The sequence below is a fragment of the Anguilla rostrata genome, chromosome 17 (assembly GCF_018555375.3).
Source record: "Anguilla rostrata isolate EN2019 chromosome 17, ASM1855537v3, whole genome shotgun sequence".
NCBI lineage: Eukaryota > Metazoa > Chordata > Actinopteri > Anguilliformes > Anguillidae > Anguilla > Anguilla rostrata.
Window position 1 is genome coordinate 13,900,677 of NC_057949.1, and position 27,899 is coordinate 13,928,575.

The following is a 27,899-nucleotide window of genomic DNA, read 5'->3' on the forward strand; positions in this document are numbered from 1 at the left end:
TCCTTAGACAGCTGTGCCGACATATCATAAAAGAGTTCATATCGCACCATGTTACTTATTTATTTAAAAACAGAACTGAATCAAATTTTTTTTACAGAGTTTTTTTTTTTTGCACAGGAGCAATATTTGTTTTACAAATTCATAGCTTTGAAGGTAGTTCAACATCCAGGTGCTAATCCAGCACAGAGCCATGAACAGCGTGAGAAGTAAGTACTCTCTCGGTTAAAGGAGTACCCTGTATGCATAGACTAGTGTGGAGTAACCGCTCCCTCCGAGTACACACAGACCAGAGTGAAGTAGAGTCTTTTAACACTCTGAGTATGTCCTAACTAGTGAAGAGTAAGTACTCTCTCTGTTAGAGGAGTACCCTGTATGCATAGACTAGTGTGGAGTAACTGCTCTCTCTGAGTATGGTCTTTTAACACTCCTGAGTATGTACTAACCAGTGAGGAGTAACTACTCTCTTTGAGTATGGTGTTTTAACACTCTTGAGTATGTTCCAACCAGTGAGGAGTGAGTACTCTCGATACTTAGTATGTACAGACTGGTATACAGACCAGTTGGTCTGAGTATGTAAAACCAAAATTTGGAATAACTATTGTGCGCACTTAAGAGTACAGGAGTATCTACTCTTCATACTCAGAGTCGAGTAACTGCTCTGAACACTCTTGAGTATGCATAGACCAGTTTGTGCACTTAACCATAAGCACCATGTTAGTGAATAATAGGTTTTTTTTTACCCTATTGTCATATCTTGCATGATTTTAGATACAGGAAAACATTACATTTACAATATACAACATGTATATTTTTAGATTTGTCTTCAATGTCTATAGCTTAATTGAGCGTCATTTAGAAAATATTTTTTTCTGAAGTTAAAGGCATCTTTTCTCCCAGAAAGAAGTCACTGAGAGAAGACTGTTTAAAATGAGATAAGAGAAAAACATGGCTAATCCAGAATGTACAGTCTGAGCATTGTCACTTTACAAGAAAAAAAATGCTTTTCTTAAAAATTCAACATACAAAAAAGTGCAGAGTGTTTCTCCCATTATTTGCAGACAGAAAAGAGTCAAATATAATTTCTTCTTTTTGTTTCAAATCAGTCCTTTGCTTTTTTTCAAGCTGAGTTGTTTGCAGTCTGGAAGGGAGTTGAACTCTTCCCTCTTCATCTCCAAAACCCTCTGAAAGATTCAGACAGGAAATGACTCAACTGAGCAAAAAGAAACCTAGCTGGCTTGAAGATCCTAGAGAAATATCGGTGGATCTTGCTTTAGTTTAATTAGCACAGCAGCCTCCCTTAAATTTTCTAAATCCATTCTCTGCAATGGGGGAAGGGGGAGACATATACTTTGGTGACATCATTTGGGGTGGGGGTCTGCACATTTTCTTCATATTGGTTTGCAGGCTGAAGTAATATATATGTCACACAAATAAATTAGATATGTAAAATATTTTTAATGTGAAGACCAACGTATTAAATCAAAGGAGGTTATGGCCAGAAATAGAATTTTTGGGAGATTGTGGGGGTGTGGCCTAAAATGGGTAGATGAGTGTGTGGGGGCTTGGCCTAAAATGGAGATTAAGGGGCGTGTCTTACTTGGAAATCCAGGTCAGAGAGGTAGGTCTCCAGCCGCAGGGGGTCCACCCCCTCGGGCAGCGGCCTGCCCAGCAGCTCCTCCACCGAGTACTGGGCTTTAGTGAGACGAGCCAGGGCATCCCGCACCAGCGTCACCTTGCTCCGCACCGGCTCCCCCTGCTGGCACATACAGTCATTACCGCGCAGCACACAGTACGCTCAGCTGTGGATAGGCTCTACTACTGGAAGCCTGGTTCTGGGGCCCCTTTCTTACATACAACCTGGTTTTGGGGTCCCTTTCTTACATATAGCCTGGTTTTGGGGTCCCTTTCTTACATGCAGCCTGGTTTTGGGGTCCCTCTCCCAGCGGGGGAAGACGTTGGTGAAGGTGAGGGGCTCCGTGCCGGCGTGTATCAGGTAGGCCTGGGGAGGCCGTCTCGAGTTCTTCTCTGGAAGACCAGGAAAGAGCTCTCAGCAGGTCCACAGACAGACACTTCGCATTACTGCTCTTACCGTACATACAGACAGTCACCTAAAAGAACTAGAAACCCACCAGCGAATGGTTCTGATGCTTCCAAAATATTGTGGATGCATCTTCTTGGCTTAGTTTGGGTGTATTCATCCCCTTAGAAGGCAAGGTCAATGTAAAACCCTACTTAATGCTTCTGAGTGGCCCTTTTCACTCCACAAAAAAGCATTTATTTCCTACAGAGGGGTGTCCTTCAAGATGACAATGTCACTGTCCACAAAGCACAAGTGGTTTAAGGAGCATGGCACTGACGTTATGCTTGCGTTAAGGCCTTCTCAGTCACCAGGTCTGAATACAAACGAGAATTTATGGAATGTTCTGGAATGACAGCTGAGACGACGGTTTTCATTCACTAAGAGCGAGGTGTTTCACCATAGAAGAATGCCATGATATTCCTCCTGCAGAATTCCAGATGCTGGTGGACTCAGTGCCACAGTGCGTACACAAATGGTGTCCCATGACCCTGTCAACTGACTACATTGGTGTGCCCTTTTTTGTTCACTCTGTAAAACCGAAATCCTCAGTCTGCCTGGACCACTGCTGGGCCTGATCTCTCTCCACTGCTGGACTGACCCTGCAGCTGCACACTTTCAGTACTGACCCTGCAGCCCCACCTCTGCAGTACTGACACACAGACAGTAGCCCCCCCGAGCCCCACCTTTGCAGTACTGAAGCACGGTCTCCATGGCGCACTTCCTCTCGCTGTCCCAGCGAGACCGAGCCGCGCCCAGGGACTCTGAGTCACCAGGAACCTCTCCCTGCCACAGGTACACCTCCAGGTGGTTATCCAACAGGAACTGGGCTACAGACACACAGACAGGCAGACACAATACAGTATTAGAGTATCTGCATTGCTATTTATGGCAAATGGGCATGGATTCATGATGCAGCGTTCATATCATGGTAATTCTTTTTTATTTTTTATTAAATGACATCCTGTCATTAACACATGAATCTTTACAGATATGATTTTTCTTCTGGTGATTTTGATTTTCATCACAGGGAATTATATGAGTGTTCATTCAACAAGAGAGGCAATGGAGACACAACCTGTCTTTGAACTAAACTGTAGGCTACAAAATCCTACTGGAAGTGCAGAGCCTTACTGACATAAAGCAAAGAGACATTATCCACAGGTCAAAGCCAAATCGTGAAACTGAGTCTGAATCCTGAGACTGAATCACCCCTATCCAATCAGCTAAGCAGCTCAGTTACCTGGCTTACTCTAAATCCATGGTGCTACAGTATGTACAGCAGACCTGGGTCAAATACGTATTTGTTACGGATTCAAATACTTTTCTGTGCTCTATTGATCTTGCCTGGTGTAACTGAGCCTGCCAATATGACCAGAAGGCAGGCTTTGCACTTTTTGAGAGTATGTCATTGGTTCTAATACACCAGACAAGATCAGTAAACCGTAGAGAGGTATCTGAATCCAAAACAAATACGTATTTGACCCAGGTCTGATGTACAGCATTTAGTGCTGTGGTGTCTCAACCTGGCTGTGTGGGCGTGGCTTTGGTGCCCACCTGGCTGTGGGACAGAGTACAGGTTCTCCTGTAGGAAGGGCATAGGCGTAACCGTGCCAACCACCCGAGCGGGGCCCACAATCTCCTCCCCCTCGAAGACTCCGGCACTGGCACTGAGGCGGAACAGGCGCGGGGTGAAGTTGTACTTCCCAGGGTCTGTGGAGAGACGACAAACCGGCCAATCAAAACAGCCGCGGTAGCCACCTGACAGTATTCAATACTTTCATCATCCTGTTTGCGCAACGCTTCTATGCTTCAACCCAGGAATGGGCCGTGTATACCTGCGTAAATTAAATTAACTTGTCTTGATTCAGATGCACAACAAGTAATGTTAACTTAACAGCCATGGTGAAGTAAATGTGTTTTACGAAAATCTATGATTGAGCACGATTCAAACACGTTTCCTTCAAGGATACACACATTTGAAATATGCGTTCAAGTGTACGTATTTTATATGTAATACACATTCGTCATACTTTTCTTGTACGGTTTATACCTCTGTGGTGGCAGCATAACAACTTACGCCTCCACCGTTTTATAGAAGTTTACATATTTATTTGGGAGGTATGCAAATTTTTCACATCCCTACTTGTGTAGCCCTTTAGCCCTTACAGTCTGTGTGGTTCATTGCCCTTTGGAGCTCTCTCACACAGACTGTGAGAGAGGTATAGGCAGTTCCACGTAATTTCAGGTGCAGGTGTGGTTAGTGGCCAGTACCTTGCAGCATGCAGTCATAGGCCTTCCTGTCCAGTTTCCCCACGGCGTTCCAAAACTCAACAGGCTCCGCCCCTTCCTCCACCTCCTGCACCTTCAAATTGCTGCTACTGCTCAGCCCCAGCTCTGGAGGACACCTAACACACACACACAAGCATGTGCAGACACATACACATACACACATACACACACGACACAACCAACACACACACGTGACCACACGTAGACATGCACACACACACACAAACGTGCACACACACACACACACACACACACATGGACACACACATGTTAATATCCTATTTTACACATATTTATATTGTGCATATCTGTATGTGGCATGGGTTTTGCACGCAGCTCACGTACGTCTGTGTCATTCTCTCAGCAGCCCTCCTGCCCACGTCGCGGGTGCTGGAGTGGGCCTTGCAGCCGAACCACAGGAAGAGCGCCCCCTGCTGGGCGTGGAGCAGGACGAGGGAGCCGCGGGATCGCAGGCTGGCACAGCTGCAGTCCACCTCCAGCAGGGACCCCTCATCCGCCAACTCCCCCCGCACGCAGAACAACCGCCAGCCTCCTGCTGAAAACACACAGCACAGGCATAGGAAAATCACCCTCAGTGCAGACACAGGGGAATCGCCCTCAGTACAAACACAGGGGAATCACCCTCAGAACAGACACAGGAGCTTCACCCTCACATAAAAAATGGTGGAATGACCTCGCAAGTTACACAAACACTTCCTGTAGGAATGGACTAAGATGTCAACGTTCTAGCCAGGCTGCACATCACCATGCACATTAAGTGCCAGTCAGAGAGTCTTCAGATCTCTAGTGATCTGACTGTGTTCCCTAACTACAAAGGAAAGGATCTGGCAATGGCATTCATATCAGTGCCGTTTCAAACATACAGCATAGAGGACGTGACAGTCAGTACAGTATCATGTAAAGCACACAGAACAAGCAGCACAGTGAAGCACATCGCTAGGAAACGAGACTGTGAGCCAGCTACCAGCATGATTCTGAATACTTCTTTTCAACCAGAGGCTGAGGCCAGACCATAGACCGTATAAAGGGCCAGACACACACCGTCTGTGCTAGGGCTGTCAAAAAATATTCAGATATATATATATATATATATATATATGTATGTGTGTGTGTGCGTGTAAGTTTCAAATGCCAAATCAGATTCATGAATGCAACGCGACTTTCAATGCTGCCGTGGGTACCTAGCGTAATGTCCCCTGTCACATCACAGTGAAGCATTTTCTTCTGCTGAGAACACTGTGAACCAAAAGCGTTCCGCCCTTGAACCACAACAAGCTGCATGTCCAGCACAATGGACAGCTATCATATCTCTCAACCAGCAAGAATGTTGCTAATTTTTCCATGAAAAATGTTTCTTTTGTCAGTGTCAGTTCTGTCTGTACCCGTGTCGGTGCTGTTTCTACCGGCGATGGTGCTGTTTATAATGGTGTCAGTGCTGTCTGTTGCAGTGTCAGTGTTGTTTGTACCTGTGTTGGTGTTGTTTGTATCAGCACTGGTGCTGTTTATAATGGTGTCAGTGCTGTCTGTACCGGTGGTGGTGCCGTCTGTACCTGTGTCAGCTCTGTCTGTACAGGTGTCAGTGCTGTCTGTACCTGCATGGTTGGTGTCTTCTCGGCTGCCCTTGTGGATGACCAGGCCTCCCTGGAACAGCTGCAGGAAACAGGGAGGTTCTCTCCCCTGAGGCACCAGCACCTGAACACCGTGCACATACACACACACACACACACACACACACACACATACACACATATACACACACATACACACACACATACACACAGATACACACAAAGTATTTTCAGTTTTAATAGCCATACAATCCTGACAGACAGTTTATGATACTGATTTTTAAACACTATTGTAAACATATTTTGAATGAGAGCAGACTTGAGGCCATGTTGTAGGTACGTGCTGACTACACATTTAAGTGCTCACCTGTGCCCCCGTGTGGTCGCCTGGCTCCATGAGCGTGGACGTGTCCTTCCTGCTGACGCTGGAGCTGCGGCCCTGCCAGAGGAAGCAGGCGCAGTGCTCCTGCCCTGGAGCTGCGCTGACCCCCTGACCCTGAGACTGCTCCGCCCCCACTGCGCAGAGAGACAGGCAGACAGGGGGACAGACAGACAGAGAGACAGAGAGACAGACAGGCAGAAAGACAGACAGACAGAGAGACAGACAGACATGCAGGCAGACAGACAGACAGACAGAGAGACAGACAGGCAGAAAGACGGATAGACACACATGCACATAAACACACGCACACACGCGCAGGAACATACAAATGCACACATACACACACACATGCACACACATACGCACACACACACACAGGTGGCTATTTAGATGCAGATATTCAGGTGAAGTAACTGTACTAAAGCATGAAATGCACCCCACCTAGGAAAAAAACCAGCAACCAAGATGCAACCACTGACCCTCACCCACTACGCACGTTATCAGCACTGACACAAATGCTACAGTACCACTCTGATACTATGGAGTATACTTACGATGAGATGCATATATAAGCCCTGCCTATGCTACATCTAACCCCCTCTTGCACCTACTTTAGCACTTAATGGAAATTAATCGTTTCTTTGAAAAATGTGAATGTAATGCTTTAGGTTTAGGTTTAATGAAAACCACTGGCTGTAACAATGATGGCTTAATGAGCTCTGCTCATTTCCCAAAGCCTCATGTGTGTTTTTAAAGTAAATAATGTGACTAAGAGAGACACACCCAAACTGGTCGCCGTGGCAACAGATAAGCACGCAGCGGTAACCGTGGTGACAGACTCACCGGCGCCGGTGACGGAGTACTTCCAGCGGACGGCGTAGGTGTTCCCCTCGTGAAGCTGAGCGGTGCTCTCCCGCGGGAGTGGACGCTCGTCGAGCTCCCCGACGTCCCAGACGTCCATGGCGACGGTGCTCAGCTCCGCCTGCCGCCCGTCCTCCCCCCGCACCGGGCCCCGCCCCCTCTGCACGTCCATGCCGTCCAGGATGGTGCCCACCGGCCCGGTCGCCCCCCCGGCCAGCAGGGCCCTGGCGTCGCACGGGCGCAGCTCCGACTGGGCGGGGGCGGGGGCGGGGTCGGGGGTCGCGGGACCCTGCGGAGAACGAGACGCACAGAACGACATCACGCAACGCACTCGCGCTGACTCAGAATCCGGTCATCACTGACTTTAGGGCTGCGCAATATCAATGTCAAATATCAAATTGTGGTTTTTTAAAGTGTAATAACAATATCTACCTCCAGAGGGCGTATAGGTGATCTTTCGTCTTTTTTATTCTTTAATTATACCTGATGCGGTAGTAAACAATCAAACATCTGAGGCCATGTGAAATGCTTCTGGGGAAAAAAAACAGGACTTATATCTACTGGGTCCTGATAAGACAGCCAATCGGGCGCTGACAACATCACCTGTACATTCCATGGCGGCAGTTATTGTTATATTGCTTTAAAAAACCACAATTTCATATACCGTATGACCGTACTCGACAACACTCTCCTCCTCACCTTCAGTTCCTCCGCAGGCGCCTCCTCCTTGGCTCCGCCCCTCCCGGCCCAGTCCAGAAACTTCTCTCTGAAGAGAGCGGTCTCGCTGCGCTCTGACAGACAGCCGAACAGCGCCCAGCTGGGCCGCCCCTCCCCCATCCTGTAGAGACACGCCCCAGTCACCAATTTTACCCAACGCAGGGGTGCAGCTCACAATCTGACTGAGCAGCCACAAGTACAGTACTGTTTGGGACATTGTGTGTGTGTGTGTATGTGTGGGACTCACCTCTGTATCTCTGTGCTAGTGGCTGATGGGTTGAGAGGGTTCACTCTGCAGTTGCTGTAGTCGTAGGGCCCGCCCCACACCTGTCTGCCCAGCTGCAGCGCCACCTGTCTGTGGCCCAGAGGAACACCCTCCCCCTGCCACACATACACCTCACTGCCAAAGTCAAAGACCAGCACCTGGAGATGGACACAGAACACACACACACTTTACTGCCAAAGTCAAAGACCAGCACCAGCAGATCAACACAGAACACACACACACCTCACTGCCAAAGTCAAAGACCAGCACCTGGAGATCAACACATAACACACATGACAAACATAGACCAGACCACACATGCATGCACACACACAAGCGTGCAGGCACTAACAGACACAGACACACACACACACACAGACAGTTCTGATTCAGTGTTATAACCAGGTAAAGGGGCATCCAGGCACATTCGTACATGGGAAAGACATGGACAGACACAGCGAGCTCTGTCCCTGGGTGCAGTGGTGGGGATTCTGACCTCGGAGGACTTGAGCAGGGCGACGCTGGGGATGGCGGCCCAGGCGTCGTCATGGGGAACCAGCCTGTCGTCCGCCAGCCGGTACACGCAGTTAGACTCCACCACCCCACTCTCAAACTGCTCGTCCTCCTCTGGACCTCCAGCTCCTGCAAACACATACACAGACATGCACATGAGCACACACATGTACACACACAAAGGGCCTGTGACTTTTACACACTGACAAATTAACACCTGACAGGCCACATACCATTACAGGAGACTGCAGAGCTGGTATTAGCAAGCAAGCAAACATTAAAGATTTAGAAAAACTGTCATTAGCTACTTCTAGCTAGCTCCCCCAGCCTCACTTGCAGTTGTCCGGTTGTGAAAAATTCTAGACCTGGCAAACCTAGTAACAAGCTACAGTAGAGGAACTTGTATTGCAGGTAACAACAACGTGGAAAATCTCACAGCCTGGTAGACCGTGTTCTGGAAAGACTTTTTCCAACCAGAGAGTAATTTTCAAAAGAATATAACACATGCAAGTTATTATTGGCAAATGATTCTCAGCGCAAAAAAAATATTTTCCCTAAGTGTGCATCATGGGATAGAGCTTGAAACACTGCATCCTCTACACTAGCGAGCAGAAAGAAAATATACTTGCAGTACACACTTCAAGTAAGCAGTATGTAGCAACCCGTTTCGGACGTGGCCTGTGTCTAGTGTGTCCGTGTGTCTGTCTCTGCTCACGCACCTCTGTACTCAGCCTTCCCCCCCAGCAGGTCCCAGAACTCCTGGACCAGGGTGCTCTCGCTCTCTCTGCCCTCCTCCAGGACGCTCACCTGAGGAGCAGTGCATCCCAAATCCCCCTGAGCCTGCACCGAGGAAGCCAGCTGCCAGGCCTGGGGGGTAAAGGGGGGGGATAGAACAAGCAGAAACACAATAACATGCATTGGTTATAAAATACTATTAATTCCTCCCAAATACATGTGTATAAATCATACAAGGAGGTTAGGTACCTGGATTACATATAAAAGTACAAACGCGCAAATGCATATTTCAGACATGTATGTGAAACACTGCCATTAGCAGAGACAGAGAGCGCACTGCGCTCTACCCAAACGGTGTGGTACCTTGGCTTTCTCCATGGCGTTGGCAAACTCGCCGTTCCACAGGAAGCAGCGAGCGGGCGTGACCAGCAGGAAGCAGTCACCGCTGTTTAAGGAGTGGGCCGTCGGCTCCACCAGACGCACCTGGACATGCCTCCGACCTGCCAAATAGAACCATGAATAAGCTCAGCGATGTCGTCCGAACACAGATAATCACCTCACCTACATGCGGTCAATAACCCCACCTGAACGCAGTCAATCACCTTATCTGTACACGGCCAATAAATTTACCCGCAAACAGTCAATAAACTCACCTGCACACAGTCAATCACCGGACCTGTACACCAGTCCGTCACCTCAAATGCCACCGGTCTTTAACCTCACTTACAAGCAGTAACTGACTTTGCCTATACAGAATACTGTCCTTAAAGTAATGACAAGAATGATGTGAAACATGTGGACCAACAGTTAGCTGAAATTGTGTTATAAGACTCACTTAGCTAAAGTAGGGCTTTTATGTAAGTAAACGAGATCAGTGATTAGAACAAATTTATTTGGAGCAACATGCTGGGTGAGTGCATTTCGGCAATACATCTGGCATCTGACGCCTCGACTGAAGTTCAATGATCAATTCATTAATTGCTTGCAATGAGAAAAAGAAATCCATTGAGAAACTACATATTCCAGCATCCTCAGTTATCAGGCTTCTCACCACTTCCTGAAAGAGAGGAAGCCAGAAAACTGACCTTTGACGTGGAGAAGCATGAGCGTGCTGTATGGCAGGTAGCTGTTTTTAATCTTATCTCCGTTGGGCTTGGTGTCGCACAGGTTGGCATCACAGTTCTCCTTATTGGCCAGGCCTGTCGGGGACTCATCTGATGGAGGGACATAACGCATTAACAGTACAGAAGTGCAAGAGATTAACATTGCTTCAGTGTAACTCAACAAGGGCTTTTAAAAGTACTCAAATGTAAGAAACGCCCCAGAAACACATGCTGTTTTTACCGCGGCCATTTTCTCTCAGAATGACGCGAGCATGTCACATGACTCAACTGTTCTCCGTGGGTGAGGTCACGCTGGAGCGCTGTTCCGTGTACTCCTGGCGGATGTCCGCGCGGGCAGCCAGAACACGCAGGGGGTTCCGCGAGCCCTGGGTCTTACGGGCCGGACGCACAGCCCGCTTGTGATCCGCTACAGAGGAGGTCAACCTGTAAACACACACATACACATTACATGCATTAATTATATATACACAATCACATATGTAGACACACAAGCACAAACATACATACGCACACGCATGCACGCCACACACATAAACACATATAAATGGGCATGGTGGACTGGACCATGTAGCTGAAAGTGGGCGTGGCCTACTTGGGTGTGGTGTATTTGAGGATGCAGCTCAAAGGGTAGTGCCTTGGCTGAAAGGAGCGGTGCCTGACTATGACATGATGGATTGGTGGATAAAAATGAAAGGTGCTGCTTACGTGAGTGTCGGATCGGAGGAATCAAGTGAAAGGGGGTGCGGCTTAGCCGAAAGGGGTGTGGCTTACTTGGGTGAGGCAGATTCGAGGATGCAGCCGAAGTCTTGCTCCACGTGGGTGGGGCTGCTGGAGTCGAGGATGGAGGCGGGAGAGCTGTGGGAGGGGCCCCGGGCATCCACACCATCCACCGTCGTCACCTCCATCACCGCCTCGGCTGCCACCTCGATCGAGGTCTCGCCCTGGCCTGGGGAGGGAAGTCCCATTAGACCACACAGGACCATTTTAATGGACCATTTTACTGGGGCATTCAAGACAAGCCAAAGGAAAATGCGATTGGCTCCATAATGGCCAGTTGCTTTGGTGTTTACTGAAGCCCAGCTCCGTTGAAGGCTAAGACCTATGGAGTGTTCTAGAAAGTGTGTGCTCACCTTTGCTCTGAGGCTTGTCCAACCTCTTATCCTCTTCAGGTTCTAGTTGGGCGTGAGCGCAAGTCTCTGTTAAAGTCAGAGGACTCTGTCAGAGATAGGACAGGACACCCCAACCAGAAACTCAAACGACAGAGCTTAGCTGTCATCTTACACTTTTTCCCCATGAACACGGAACAGCAGCGTTTTAGGAGAGGATGTGACCTCCCAAAAACCAGAGAGGGTCCTCTCGGGGAGTCTTGCCTGTCAGATGCAGGAGACTGCAGGCCTACCAGGGGACATAATTTGGGGTCTCCTTACCTCAACCACCCGCTAACCATACTGCTGTTCAGCCATTTTAAGCTGCTTAACTTTGAAGCACCACCAGGCACTGACTGTGGAAGTCGTGTTCTTGCAGATTCATAAACTATATCCTTTTAGTGTATCCTACTTGAATGTGTTTTTCTGACTGACTGTTACTCGATATTATGTGACATATGCTGTCAGATGTCCTCCACATGGATTAGACAGGATAATGGAGGCGCGCTAACCTCTGCTGGCCGTAGGTGCAGCAACAGTGAGCTGGGTGGAGTCTTTGGAGGCGCCTTCACCCTGGACCTTCCGCTGCTCCTCCTCCCCCGGCTGAAGGCACGCGTGTTCCGCCAAAGGCACACTGGTCTCCAAATCAGCTGAGGCACTCTGTACAGACACATAGGGTTTGTGTGAATATTGCAGTTCTGTGCAGACACACAGAGTTTGTGTGACTACCACAGCTCTCCTGTGTGTGTGTGTGTGTGTGTACAGTATGCGTGTATAAGTGTATGTGTGTGTGATTGTGCGTTACCTTCTGTGTCCAGGGGGATGGAGAGCTCCCCTCAGTGGCAGATGAGAGCTCTTGGGCCTCATAGGCCTGAGTGGTCTGGATAAGAGAGAGGGGGAGAGGACACTGAGAGAGTGAGTGAGTGAGAGAGAGAGAGAGAGAGAGAGAGAGAGAGCCAGAGAGAGAGAGGAAACACTCCACACACAAAGCACACAGCCCTCCAGTACCAAACATTTACATTACTGACATATTACTAACATCGTCATATATTAATGGCATAGGCATGGGTCATAAACCATGTATTAGATAAATTAAACACTATTGCATACAGCCTTGATGTGTCTTTATTCGAAGCAGAATTTGTGTACCTTGATAGCACGAAACATTATCCGACTTCAGCAGGTAAGTCTGCCCCAAAAAGTTAGCGTATGCGCCACATCACGCCATCCTAGTTAAACTGAAACTACTTTGAAAATTCTCTGAGATGTCTATTATATAGCAAGCAAACCAAGCAGCCAAACAGGGAAAGACCTTAGTGATCTCCCAGAACAGTGACTAGCCACACTCTGCCCCCAGGGGGCGCCAAAGATCAGGCACAAGGAATGCTCCACACAGGTTGACATCTGGCATTTACAGCTCCCACAGGTGCTGCTGCCGGCTCGTATGTTCCCGGCTCGACAGTCTGACAGGCTGCAGAGCCTCGGGCCTCATTGGAGACCAGGGTCGCTATAGTTACGTAAAACACGATGAAGGCTCACACAGTTCACACAGGCCTACTGACTCTGATAACCAAGCCCTGAATCCAAAAGAAAGCACAGCAGCCAGGGGAAGGAGAATTAGTGTGCAATAAGCGGACACGATCGGAACCCAGAAACACCAAACGGGCACACACACGTGCACTCACAGACACACGCATGCACACGCCAATCCACACGATGCACAAGCACTGCACACAAACACAACTACACAAGCACACACAGACACAGAAATGTACAAATTCACATGCACCTGCACCCATACACATGACACACACACAACAAACATATACTCACACATGCATGCAAACACACAGACACGCATGTACACAAACACAAATAGACATGCACAAAACACAATACACGGACACACACAAAACACACACAGACAGCACACTAACACACACCCGTATGCGCACGTGCACGCATCCACATACACGCGCACCCACGTGACATACATGCACGTGCATACACACGCGCTTATGCACGCACACGCAAGCACGTGCACGTGTGCACACTCACCTGGTTGTAACACAGTACGTACTGGGAGGTGGGGCTAGCGGGTACAAAGAGGGAGGAGAACACGGGCTCCTGGGACAGGAAGGCGGGGCAGAGCAGGGTGAAACTGAGCAGCCTGAACACACTGCCAAGAGCATCACAGCTCTACAGCTCACTGCACATTACCGCTCTCTATGGATCACACAGCGGCCAATGGAATTAAGTATTACTGCTCTATGGATCACACAGCAGCCAACGGGATTAGGTATTACTGCTCTCTATGGATCACACGGCAGCCAATGGAATTAGGTATTACTGCCCTCTATGGATCACACAGCAGCCAATGGAATTATGTATTACTGCTCCATAGATCACACAGCACACAATGGAATTATGTATTACTGCTCCATGGATCACACAGCAGCCAATGAAATAGCACATCTCCGCTCACTATGGATTACACAGCAGCCAATGGAATTATATGTGATGACAGATGAATAATGGAAGGAAATTATATAACCCTGGGGGGAACAAAAGTTTTCTATTCCTGTAAAGATTTCTAGCTATCGCTATCTAGTTATAGCTGTAGCTAACTTAGCCAACCAGTCAACACTCTTGACCTAAACTGCATCTGTACTGCTGCATTTATGTACCAAGAGCAAGAATGGGAACCCCGGACTCCCTGGTAGGTTCGTTTTAAATCTATTCACTTCTGATTGGCTCACTTTGATAACAAATTTAACAGGACAGCATGGAGACCTAAGCTTACCCAGCACACAGTGTGGTCAGCAGCATCATGGGAAATCTTATTCTCAACCTAAAGGGGGAAGCGATGAGGAGAGAGGGAAGGAGGAACAGGAATAAGGATGCGAAAGCAGAGGAGGAAGGGAAAGAAATTCCCAAATAAAGGAATAGAAGAGGACAATAAAAATAAACGGCCATCAAACTGTGAAGCGGAGCAAACAAAGTCACACACAGCCAGCTCAGAAAAAGCACACTGGCCCTTCAGAGCTGCTGCTGCAGATTCCCAAAGACACTTCCACACACAGCTCTATTACCAGGACAATGACAAGCTTATACGTTTCTCATATTGCATCTGGCCCACAACCTCTCCTGACTGTGGCCTTGAGCAGGGCACTGACTCTCTCACTCCTAAAGCAAGCTGAGCCCTGCCAGCGCTGTCCTCCGTGTTAACGCAGACAAATTCACTCACGAGTGTGTGAACGTTCTGCCTCATCCAATCCACTCTTTGGGATGAGAAAAAGAACGTGAGATGAAATCTCATGCAGTTAGCGGCGCTAAGATGCAGTGCAGGGGCTGCGTATAAGCTTATGCAGAGCACAGTGTGTGACAGCTGGGGAGATGCAGTATAGTATGTGTAATACTGTATTAGTTGCACTGAGGACATGTAGTGTGTGTAGTACTGTATTAGTGGTACTGGGGACATGTAATTTGTGTAAAACTGTATTTGTTCTACTGGGAATATGTATAGTAGTGTGTGTAATACTGTATTAGTGGTACTGGGGACATGTAGTGTGTATAATACGGTATTAGTGTGCACTGGGTACATGTCGTTTGTGTAATACTGTATTAGTGGTACTGCGGACATGTAGTCTGTAAAATACTGTATTAGTGGTACTAGGGACATGTAGTCTGTATAATCCTGTATTAATGGTACCGGGGGCATGCATTGCAGTATGTGTAATAGCAGATTAATGGTACTGGGGACATGTAGTGTGTATAATACTGTATTAGTGCTACAGGGAACATGTATAGTAGTGTGTGTAATAGTGTATTAGGGATCTTACCTTCTCCCTGCAAGAGTCCTGCAGTTGAGTACTGTGTTCAGGGAAGGACACCTGGGCCAGGTGACTGCCCTCACTGTGTTTAACACTACTCAGCTGCTCTGTGTCAGCACTGCAGGGCTCAGCCAACCTGCTAAAGAACAAAAACCACAGTCACACACATACAGTACACACATATACACATACAGGCACACATGCACATGTACACACACACGCACACGCACACACACATACGCACACTCCTTTTAGTTGGGAAGTGTTAGCACTGGTTGTTCACGACTTGTGTCTCAGACTGCAGCATGGGCTGTATTAGCTCTGGGTGTTTGTTCAGTACCTGGCTCTCAGAGCATTAGACTACGTGCTAGTGCTGGGTTTTCAGTGCAGCATGGCTGTAGCGTTACTGCTAGGTTTTCTGAGTGTAGCATGGGTGTAGTGTCAGGGCTGGGTTTTTAGAGTGTGGTATGGGTGTAGCATTAGTGCTGGGTGTTCAGAGTGTAGCATGGATGTAGCGTTAGTGCTAGGTTATCAGAGTGCAGCATGGGTGTGGCGTCAGTGCTGGGTTTTTAGAGTGTGGTATGGGTGTAGCATTAGTGCTGGGTGTTCAGAGTGTAGCATGGATGTAGCGTTAGCGCTGGGTGTTTAGCGTGTAGCATGGATGTAGCGTTAGTGCTGGGTGTTCAGAGTGTAGCATGGATGTAGCGTTAGCGCTGGGTGTTTAGCGTGTAGCATGGATGTAGCGTTAGTGCTGGGTGTTCAGAGTGTAGCATGGATGTAGCGTTAGCGCTGGGTGTTTAGAGTGTAGCATGGATGTAGCGTTAGCGCCGGGTGTCGGGGAGTCATTTTAGTACCCGTGCGGCTCCTGGCCGTGTTCGGCTGGGGCGCTGGGGGCAGGCGGCTTCCCGCGGGACCTGCGGGGCGGAGGGCGGGGCGTTTCGCCGAAGACGGGAGTGGTGGTCCTGCTTCTGGCCCTCCTCCTCCAGGGGGCCACAGGGGAGACGCCCTCGTAGCCGACCAAGCCCTCGCCGTTCCGATCCTGGCCCGTCAGCGCCTCCTGCAGGCTCATGGGGCGGGCGGGCCTCTCCCCGCCCTCGGTCCGGCCCTTCTTCAGGATGCCCCTGATCTCCCGCGGCTCGGAGCCGGGCGGGGCCGGGCGGGCCGGCGCCGGCTGGGCCTCGGGCGGCGGGCGGCAAAACTCGCTGGGCTTCAGGTTGGCGGAGTCGGTCTGCGACCGGTCACACAGGTGGGCGGGGAGGCAGAGGACGGGCAGCTGCACAGCTCCCTGCTGTAGCTGAGGGGGTGGTGGGGGTGGTGGGGGTAGAGGGGGTTAAGGTGTAGTTAGCGAACTCTAAGCATCAGAAGCCACGACTGTATCTCTGCTACAAGCCTGGCAGAATCTGTAAAGCTCAGAGCAATAATGGCCAACTTCTCAGGACACAGCCAGCATTTTCTAACCGGTTACATCAACTCAGTGAACGTGTGTCTAATTGAAACATAAGCTAAATATACAATACCTAAAAATACACAATACCTCCCAAAAGATGCATGTATACTATACAAATAGAAGGAGGAGGTGTGAGTGGGTGTGGCCAGGCTCACCAGTTTGACCTCGTCCATGGTGATTGGCTGGGTGCGGTAGCGCGCCCCCTTCTGCCGGCGCCTCTCTGAGGCCTCCGTGGAGATGGGCGGGGCCTTACTCTCGGGCTCCGGCCGCTTGTTGAAGAGGGCCAGTTTCTCGCTCATGCTCAGTTTGGAGCTCTCATCCTCCATCTCCGGCTTCTCTCCCTCCAGCCCGTTCCCATCGGCCTGGGCCCCGCTCTGGTTCACACCCTGGGCCCCGCCCTGGTTCACGCCCAGGTTCACGCCCTGATCCCCGGCAGGTCCAGCTGGCGTGGGGAGTCTGCAGAGACAGAAAAGGAGCAAAGCAGAGGGAGACAATGAGCATAACGGATTACTTCTGCCACGTCTGCAAGTGCTTGGCAAAGACTATTAATGCTTATTGAACTTTCAAGATGCTTCCATGACGTGCATGTTATCATACTCCAGGACAACAGGTGGCAGTATACGCTATTTGTCAAATATCTCTGAGTTCTACCAACTCAGTTCAGAGCAGAGAAAGACACAGAATGAAGACTGTTTACCAGCTGTCTAGTTTCAGTAGCGAGGTCATCAACAGTGAACCTCCCATTTATTTTCAGCTAGCCAATCATATCTCACAAAAATCTGTGCCTTTTGTGGAGTTTCAAAAATCTGAAAGCTCATGACACAGATTATGACCTTGGAGAGTGGGAACCACTCTTTTTTCACCCCATTTACCGCAATATTGTCTTGTGGCCCTTCGCACTTGGGTTGGTGCGGAAAGCATTACAGCACATTTAATGGTAAACGGTTCAGGAAACTCATGCTGGGTCCGCTGCTGCTCGAAATACAGCACTGGGCATTCCGACGCACAGGAGTGAACCGACGCTCAGCGGAACAGCCCAAATTCCGCGCAGGTCAGCCGGGGCGGGGGGGGGCGGGAGGGGCCGGAGGCTGATATAGCGCCGCTGGGCACGCAGATCTGTGAACGGGAACGCCGCACGCAAGCGTGGCCCGCCGCTGATTTACAGCGTTCCCGCGAGTCGCTGCTCCGCTCCCTGTCCTTCACAGCCAGGCCAGAGCCCAAGGAAGGGCACAGCCGGGGACACGCTGTATAAAGTCCAAGTCTGTATAAAGCGCACTGTCCCTGCAGTTTAAAGCACTCTGTCCCTGCAGTTTAAAGCACTCTGTCCCTGCAGTTTAAAGCACTCTGTCCCTGCAGTTAAAAGCACTCTGTCCCTGTAGTTAAAAGAACTCTGTCCCTGCAGTTTAAATCACTGTCCCTGTAGTTTAAAGCACTCTGTCCCTGCAGTTAAAAGCACTCTGTCCCTGCAGTTAAAAGCACTCTGTCCCTGCAGTTAAAAGCACTCTATCCCTGCAGTTTAAAGCACTCTGTCCCTGCAGTTTAAAGCACTCTGTCCCTGCAGTTAAAACACACACTGAGGCTGTCCAAAAAAACACACTTGTCACAGTTGCATACTTGGGCACTGGTCGTTTTCATGTGCTTAGCAGTTTAAAGCACACTGTCCCTCTTCCCTGTAGCACAGTGGAAGTGCAGTTTGGGGGGGGGGTGCAGCATACACGTCTCCAACAAATAAAATTTCATTATGACAGCAAGTCACCCTAACAGGAATTGAATATATTGAAAATATACTGGAATAACATGTCTAACTTGTGTTTCTTGCTGCTGAAAAAGAGGTCTGTCATTCAGTCACCTGCCTTCTCTGGCCCTGTAATCTAAGCTGTGAGGTAAAAGAAGAAGAAGAAAGTTTCAACACGCCGCTATTATGCTCCCAAGTGATTTATCAGACGTAACCTTTGACCCCGCAAAGGCCAAACGGCGAAAACTCTGTAACGTTTCACGGGTTACTTTCAATATCACTTTACAGGGATGAGGAGCAGTGTGCTGGTGCTTAATTTCCGCCGAAATGATGGACGTGCACACGGCTGATTGGTTCACGGCTCTGAGGCCGACGCCCACCTGATGGCCTCCACAACCTCCTCGGTGGTCACCGGCTGCGTGAGCGCCCTGTGATCGTTGGCATGGCGACTCCGCCAATCGGACGTGCAGCTCCGAGGGCGGGGCCTCAGGAGGGAGGGGCCAGAAGTCTTCTCCAGCTCCTGGAGACAGAACAAGCCATTCTCACTGCAAAGATCCCGGTAAAATCACAGCGCTAACATATCAGCACAAGCCATTCTCACTGCAAAAATGCCAGCAAAATGACAGAACTGAGATACCAGCACTCCCCTGGGTCTCCTGGTTTACGTTCACAGGGGAATTCCACAGTAAAATGAACTGCGTCTTCAATAAGTCGACTCTGTCAGAGGTATCTCAAAATTCAAATTACCTGCCTGTTGTAGTTCTTCAAAAATGATGAAGGGTAAATCTGTACATCAATTTGACATATACCCCTACCAGAATTTGCACATTTAACTGCCGATAGTCCAGAGTGACTGTAAAAAGTTGTGTAAGTCGCTCTGGATAAAAGCGTCTGCTAAATGCCTGTAATGTAATGTAATGATACCTCTGTACAGAAATAGCTTTGGCCACACAGAGAGAATTAATCATAAGTTATGCCTTGATTAGTTAAATGAGCTGAATGTTGTTTTGCTTTGAAATTCCTCTTTAAATTGACCTATAACTTATAGCAGAGAGGTATAGGCCTGTGCTTGGGTAGGGCTAAAGTTTACGTCTGCGCCAACAAGCAGCAATAAATGCCTGAAGATAAACAGTGAAAGCCTGAGGGGGCACTCTAAATTTGGGAACGAGGGGCGGAAGAGGGGCAGCCTGAGTCAGGGGTGGGGGGCACCCGAGGGGCAGCCTGAGGCTGGGGTGAGGGGCATCCGAGGGTCACTCTAAATCTGGGAGTCAGGGGCACCAGAAGGGCAGTTCCTCCTCCGGCTCCAGAGTTCCAGAGGAGGGGGGCAGAACCACTGGCCGTGCCTGGAGCCGTTCCTTCTCTCGACAGGGAGGGCCAGCAGGGGAGAAACGGGCTGGAGTCTGCTGAAGCAAGCCCCGCCCACCCGGAGGGCCCAGAGCAGCGGCGTGACGAATGGAAACCTTGTTGCCGTGCGGGTCACACGGTAACCGGACTCCCCAGTGTTCCGTTACTCTCCGCCTCCAAAGGGGAATCTAATAATAGGCTCTTAATTACTCCTAACGGTAACACCTCCCCCTCCCAGGGCATTTTCACCTGGCCTCTACGAGCCATTCAATCATGTCTGGGGTACAGAGGCTCGTGTTTTTCGACCGCAACCCCGAGGCAACCCCGCGTTTCGAGCGAGACGCGCGGAAATGTGATCTCAACCCAGACGTGTTTTAGCTTAGCATGAGCAGAAACTGGAGTGGGTCTACATGGTTTCTACATGCACATAAACACTGTGCCACACATTTACTGATGTACACAGCTTTACAGCAGTCAGGGAGACCATTAATCAAATCTGTAATCACTACAGACAAGCAGGAACTACAATGAGACTTTAAATGCATCATGAAAAATTCTATTTTGCCAAATCACTGCTAATTTTGTGATAAACTGCATATAATATGTATTTAAAACTATAAGGCCAACATATCTAATGCATTACTACCCCTTAACTTCAGCTGTCGATGAAATATAAGTTGAGATGCTACAAAGCCACTTTTAAAATATTAATTTTGGTACATAATATGCTTTCTCATGAATATACTTTTTTGCTGTGACAGCACTCATTGCATGAACAAAACCAGCCTGCTGACTCCTAACCTTGCTTCGCTCTGTAGTTCTCTTTCACCCTCACTGGCTTAAGGACTGTCAGTGTGTCTACAGTATTGTACCTCCAACTCAGAGAAAAGGGTGTTGAGTACATACTAAAACATACTTACGGAATACTATGTTTCTATACCGCGAGGTCAGCATTATGCACCTGGTAAACACCCATTAGAGACGTTGTGTTTTTTTACACGACGGTTTCGTGCACAACAACGGGGTTTTTTTTCGACCGATCCGGTAATCGTACCCGGATCTGTTACAGTGTTCAATTTTTATTTCTGATGACTCGACAGCAGGGGGATTACTGACTCTGGCTCTGCGCCAGGGCAGTTCTGGCATTCTTCCAGGTCCCAGCGCACGAACAGCATTCCTGTTTACCCTCCACAATTAAAACTGCAGCAGAGGTAACTAGGCATGGGGATATACGTGGGGGCGACATAGCTCAGGAGGTAAGAGCGGTTGTCTGGCAGTTGGAGGGTTGCCGGTTCGATCCCCCGCCACCAATTAGGGGTCAGGTGTCGAGCAAGACACCTAACCCCTAATTGCTCCCAACGAGCTGACTGGTACCTTGCATGGCAGCCTTGTGCGGGAGTGTGTGTGTGAGAGGCATCAATTGTAAAGCGCTTTGGATAAAAGCGCTATATAAATGCAGTCCATTTACCATATACTCACAGGAACGCTCTGCAGTACCAGGGGGAGTCAGCAGGGGGCGCTGAAGGAGACAGCAGCCCGGGTATGGGAGAAAACAGTGCTGTCCTTCAGATGAGAGCTTAAACTGTACGCGCCGTGGTCGTTAAAGACCCAACAGCACTTTTTTAAAGAGGGAGGCCGTTAACCTCATACGCTGGTCAGATTACCACAAAGGGTGGGTCTCTACATCTGGCCACCGTACAATATCTACCCCGCAGTCCAGCCGGCTACACAAGCCCTCGCATGGTCATCCCTCCACCGCTGAGTTAGCCACTGGGCAGCGTTAGCCATGAGAACTGTTGGGCTGCCCTTTCAGCGAACATCACCTTGCTCTGGATTCCGCATTCCTCCGGTTTCAGTGTTCACAACAAGCCTGAGGAAAACTGATCAAGACGCTTCGACATTTACGATCAAGGGGGGGAGCAAACGGCATCAGCCGGTGAGCCAGTGACATCGACGCACAAACCACGAGTCTGCCTTTAGCCTCCTACCGTCCTCCTGAGAGAAACGAAAGGCCTGCGGGTTTATCAGGGTCACCCACGCTCAGGGCCACGTCCCTGCGTCGTCAGAGGAAGCGACCTTTCCGTACAATGCTAAGGTCGTGCGGCGCAGGCCCCCAGGGAACGGCCGGGGATCGGGTTTCAGAGGCAGCGGGGAAGGCGGTACTCACTTTAAAGAGAGTCATCTTGGCAGCGACGCTCATGTTGGCCCTCTCGTCCGTTTTCACGTCAGCTGGAAAGGAACGCGGACACAAGGTGAACACCGTCAGACTCGCAACCAGGTCAGGGCCCAGTGAAGGTAGAAGACTGTGAGAAATGCACATGCCAATTTTTGAAACGCAGCTCATGATGATCACGAGTCTGGATTGTTTTTTTTTTGGTGCCCAACGTTGGGCCGTACATATATGGAGTTGGAGAAAGACCTTTCATATGCGGCTTTAGCATGCAGCCCACGGGCGCCCGACTGACCAGCAGGGGTTGCCAGACAGAGATAAAATGCTGACCCCTGGGTGAAACAATCACTAAACGACAAGTCACCTTATGAAGCTACTGGCCACGGTCGGCACTGACACGGTCTGAATTCTATCCAAGACTACGAAGCTCATCCATGCACCACAGCATGGTCGTTTAGCCGAATGAGCCACCCAGCAACCCCCATTATTGTATCTCATTAGGTCAGATTTCCGCAAAGACACTGTTGGGAAATGTCTGGTGGAAGTGTTTCACTGCTCAGCCAGGGAACCCTGCAGCCCAGAACCATCAGATCTCTGACTAATCTTCTCAAATTAGGGTAACGGCAGCCGTCTGACAGGATGCACAGGAAACTAATCCTCCGCTCGCTGAGCACAGAGCAGGAGACATGTGGAAAGCAGGAGATGCCCATCTCCATGGCGATACCACACCAGCGTTGCATTTTATAGGATCCCGGCTGCAAGACCTTTTAGTAATGTATGAGAAACACCATATGAATAAATGACCAAGAGTGCGTGTGTGTCTTATGCCAATGCATGCGCACCATATTGTTGCAATGTGATATGTTATGAGATGCTATTTATGCCACAGTGTTGATGTCACACAGTGACGTCGTCGCAGCAATGGTAGGATACAATGCTCAGGCTTGCGGAGAACGTGTGAACCGTGGGCCAAACAAAACCAAATGAGGCAAAATACAGGCAAGCAAAGCTTAAATTATCAAATGAATCAACAAAATAAAATCAATGACTTAATTTAATGAGTCATGCTGAAAGACACAGACACTAGAAGATACTGCAGCTTTTCAGTTTGACACCCTGGGTGTCAACATCTGATAATCGGCCAGAATAAGCAAGCTTGACACTGAGTACAAAATGGGTACGTAAAAAGCCAGGTGGTTATATCAGCACTCCTCAAACACATTGCCTATCATCTGCTTCCATTTGTAATTCTGTTGTGCTATTTTTAAGCTTAGCCTCCTATTAAAATAATCTGTGCACCAATAATTTTAAGGATATAAATCCTTGACATAACTAAGAGGGGAAAATGTTCTACGGAAAGCTTTAGAAAGAAAGAGGGTTACTTTACCTTTCTGTGTGTCCCCTTCTTCAGGTTCAACGAAGCTGTGAGAAAAATCAGAAGACAAATGAGGTCAAACACTGAAAAACAGACAAGAGATGAGATCACTCCTTGCTTCTTGCCCTACGGCAGGAAAAGGGTTATGCCCCGTAGAACAGTGGTTCCCAAACTGAGAACTGAGACCCCCTGCGGGTCTTGAAATTGACCAAGGAGATCAAATGAAGAACCGTGCAAGTTATGCATAAGCGCTACGCCTGTTACAGTGTGCATGCGGTTGTTCCGCAAAAACATTCAAATTTGTTATGCCAGTTGTATTTCTTAAATGCTTTCCCCCCTTTTTCTCAAAAATTCCTCATACAGTATCAAAAATGAATGAATACCGTATGAGGAATAATCATAAATATATAATATTAAAGTTCATTTTTGTGTAATCCACCCTAAATGGATGATACATTCTTGTGTGCACGGTTCCATGTTAAACCATGCCCGTCCCCAGCTGGGCCAGCTGTACTCAGGCGAGCTCCAGGCTTCACGGCGCACACCAGGCCCGAGCGCGCTGCGGCCCCTACCCGCCGCTCTCCTGCACCTCCGTGGCGGTTATCGGCTGGGTCCGGAAGCGCTCGCTGGTCTTGCGGCTCTCGGCCGCCCCCCCGGGCAGGTAGCGGCGAGTTCGGCGCCGCCCCTCGGGCGCAGGGCTTCCCGCCAAGTCCAGAGACGAGGTCACAGACCCGCCGTCGCTGCTGATGTGACGTCGGGGAAGGAGAGACAGAAACGGGGAAGCCGTGAGGAAACCGTAGCAGAAGAGGATGAGCCAGACAAACCCACTCCTGCACTCACACAAACACACATTCACATAAGCATATTGCATATTCCATATTGCACATGATAGGCAGCCTGCAGCATTCACTATCTAAGCAAAGGCATGAGTGCCTTTCAAGAGGGCTGGAAAAGCATGGGTTACAGAGAGTGCCAATCAGAGATCCCAGTCTCTGTATCGGAGTGCCATGTGCTGTGTCCAGAATGCTGGAGCCATGCAAAAGCAGCCGAGCTATCCTGCTAACTGCTGAAAAGTCTGGAATTCTCCTGACTTCCCCGTAACTATGGAAAAGCCTGGAATTCTCCTGACTTCCCCGTAACTATGGAAAAGCCTGGAATTCTCCTGACTTCCCCGTAACTATGGAAAAGCCTGGAATTCTCCTGATTTCCCCGTAACTACGGAAAAGCCTGGAATTCTCCTGATTTCCCCCGAACAGTGGAAATGCATGGCACACGCAGACAGACAGACAGACACACACATACTGGAGGCTCTACCACTGGAAAACTGGGGATTCCACATCCAGTGGCCAGTCCTCCTCATAGTGGTGCGAAAGCAATTTCCAGTGTTAAGAGCTCAACAGGGCAGTGTCAATACTGTAAGCTGATGACCATGTTAACGTCTAAAAGCACAACGAGTCCGCGTGGAGGTGAAGATGTCCACCCTCATTTTTAAAGGCTCTGTGATAACCTCCTGCGTAAATCCCGCATTTTCGCATTTTTGAACAAGAGCGCCACCTGTGCCACGGGAGGTATCAATCAAAACAAAGAGCGCATTCCGATATTTAGCAAAGCCCTCCCTTGAAATTCTGGACAAGGTTAAAGAGCAACGACGCTACATGAGTACACTGCTTGCACGGTGAAGAAAAGAGCGGAGGAAGGCAGAAAGGCAGAGAGGACAGGAGAACAGCACAGCAGAGACGAATCTCCTGGCCTTGATTCAGGTCCCCTTTGAATCCCCCATTGATAAATGAACGAGTCTCACACCAGAGCCCTTGACACAGGCCCAGCCGGGAGGAAACGGCGGTGGCTGATAAAGGTCGAGTGCTTTCGACAGGCCTGCGCTCGACCCAGACAAAGAGGACAGCGCTCAAGGCCTTAGCTTCCATTCACCAACGCGGCCCGAGTGTCTCTGCGTGCTGTCAAACGTACCCTGGGGCACTGCCTGGTAAACGTACCGTTCCCAGAGAACTGAGTCGAACGCTTAAGGACACGCTCACAGACAGGCGAGCAGAGCAGGAGTGTAGGTGGGAGGCTTCTTAGAGCAGCGTTACACAACGGGCCCCTACAGGAAGAGGACTGATGACAAACCGACCTCTGTAAAGCGCTAGCGGTTAGTAGCTTTACAGCAGGGATGGCCAATCCAGGTCCTTCAGACGCATATAAACCAATGCGTTAGCGTCGGCTAGACTGAAATTACACGAGCCGACATGAGAACAACTTCAGTTATGACCTTAAGAAAGGGCGTTCAAGTTATGTTGTTTCAATTGGTCTTTAACCAAAGGAACCATTACTAAGCCAAACAGAAGAAAACATCAGGGGTGGCTCCTGATGCAGGGTTGACTGTGAGTGACTTTGCTGACGCGCCTGGTTGGTGGACCTCGGTCTGGCGCCCCCTGGAGTAGGCCGGGGGTAATGCCACGCATGCCCGCGCATGGGACCTACGCTCTTTCGGGCTGCGGCCCGCTCGCGCTCTGCTGCAGCAGGGCGCTCCTCAGCTGGCCCACCGACACCCGCGTGCGCAGCTGCAAGGCATCGTGGGAGGGGGCGTCCGCGTCTCCGCCCCCGTCGCACGGCCCCGCAGCGGCCTGGGACCACTGCCTGGAGGGGGCGGGGCGAGGGCAGGAGAGAGGATAGGGTGAGGGAGGGATGGAAGGACAAGGGGTCAGGGAGAAAACACTACAAAAAACTTCTACAAGACCTCTATTTCCCTCTATTTCCGCAGTCTGTAAGTATTTATAGAGTTTTGGGTCTATACTCCAGAAAATTGGATTTTAAACTATTAATATGAGGATAAAGTGCAGACGGTCAGCTTTAATTTGTGGGAATGTCCATCCATATTGGGTAAACTCTATAGGAACTGCAGCCTAAACACCAGAAATTGTGTCACTGTCCAAATACTTGTGGACTGGCAGACTGCACTGAGTATGTACTAATATCACAATGCAAGAGATCTAAAACCTGTTCCTGAGTGTCGAAGGTAAAGTCACAAAGCAGAAAGACAGGGATCAATGGATTATTACCAATAACTTGACACTGGACTTCACCTTAACCCGGCATCACCTGAGGTAAACCTGACCATCGCCAAAACATAACCTCATGTGAGGTAACCCTGACCATCACCAAAACAACCTCATCTGAGGTAAACCTGACTGACACCACAACAAAACCTTGCTTGCAGTGAATCTGACATGGAGTGTGAAGTGATTTTATTTTATTAGTCAGAGCTCAGTCACACTCAACCCTGCGGTCTTACAGCTTCAGACACAACGACACCAAATCACCAAACTGGAAAGAGAACATTAATTTATTTCTATCAAACAGAGCAATATTCAATCAAGCGTTTCCTTCTGTTATTTCCTCTTTCTTCTTTAAAAAAAAAGGTGTGACTGTAGGGGAGAGTTCATAAAGAGGTAACAGTAAAAACAGAAGTGCAGACACGATATTACCAGAAACGCCAACTTAAGTATGGAGCTAGAGAGGCTAAAATACTGTGGAGAGAGGGGCGAAAATCCTTGCTGTGTTTTTGGGAGTGACATCACAAGCACTGGGGCAGTTTTGGTTTTGGACCAACCTAACTGCCCTGAAGCTAAAAAAAAATCAGATGAGGGCCTGTTTTACTAAGACCATTAGCATGTGCAAAACCTTTTAGCACATGTAAAACCAATGACATGAAAAATGATTGGCCCAATAAATGATTGCACCAATCGTTGGTTGTATTATTACTTCTGTGTACGCTAAAGGTTTTTCAGGGGGAATAAATGTCTTAGTAAATCAGGCTCTAGGATCTCCAAAAGTCTGCTGAGGGGCCTGGACATGTCCCTCCCCATTCCCCTCACCAGCAGGAGAGGAGCAGGCTCACCTGTTTGTGTGGGGGTCGGGTTCCGTGCCGTTGGAGATTTTCGGAGGGGGGGGCTGGCTCGCCGTATCCGAGGCGGTTCTCCACCGAGGCCGCCGGAACTCCGACGCCTGCCCGTTAGCGTTAGCGTTAGCATCCCCGTCTGCAGTGGCGCTCGCCCTGGTGGGGGCGCCCTCGTTCTCCGGGCAGCCGAGGGGCGGGGTGCTGCGGACCTCCCTCCGCTCCCTCCGCACGTATTTGGACGGGAGCTCCTCCACGCTCCCGAAGCGCTCCGCCAGCTCCCTCCTCCTCTCCGCCTTGTAGCGGGCGATCCGCTCCGCCTTCGACTCCAGAACCGGGTTTTCCATGGTGTCCATGCCAACCTCTCTCTCTCTTTCCCTTAGTTCAGCAGCCTGTAATG

At 49.4% G+C, this 27,899-nt stretch overlaps 1 protein-coding gene across 1 annotated transcript; it reads right to left on the reverse strand.

Moving 5' to 3' along the window:
• Positions 1-35: 35 nt before the first annotated feature.
• LOC135244071 (supervillin-like) lies at positions 36-27,899 on the reverse strand. The gene is made up of 32 exons (XM_064316270.1): positions 27,503-27,899; positions 26,086-26,241; positions 24,177-24,347; positions 23,617-23,651; positions 22,227-22,288; positions 19,096-19,235; positions 17,136-17,436; positions 16,388-16,827; positions 15,543-15,672; positions 14,504-14,551; positions 13,759-13,827; positions 12,506-12,580; positions 12,213-12,360; positions 11,686-11,751; positions 11,327-11,501; positions 10,824-10,978; positions 10,517-10,645; positions 9,795-9,931; positions 9,416-9,563; positions 8,680-8,825; positions 8,166-8,341; positions 7,901-8,039; positions 7,184-7,490; positions 6,326-6,474; positions 5,983-6,082; positions 4,715-4,925; positions 4,352-4,485; positions 3,635-3,790; positions 2,764-2,907; positions 1,913-2,025; positions 1,598-1,756; positions 36-1,181 (listed from the first exon to the last, which is right to left on the reverse strand). The coding sequence occupies exons 1-32, from the start codon at positions 27,853-27,855 to the stop codon at positions 1,095-1,097; spliced, it is 4,959 nt and encodes a 1,652-aa protein (XP_064172340.1). The 5' UTR covers positions 27,856-27,899; the 3' UTR covers positions 36-1,094.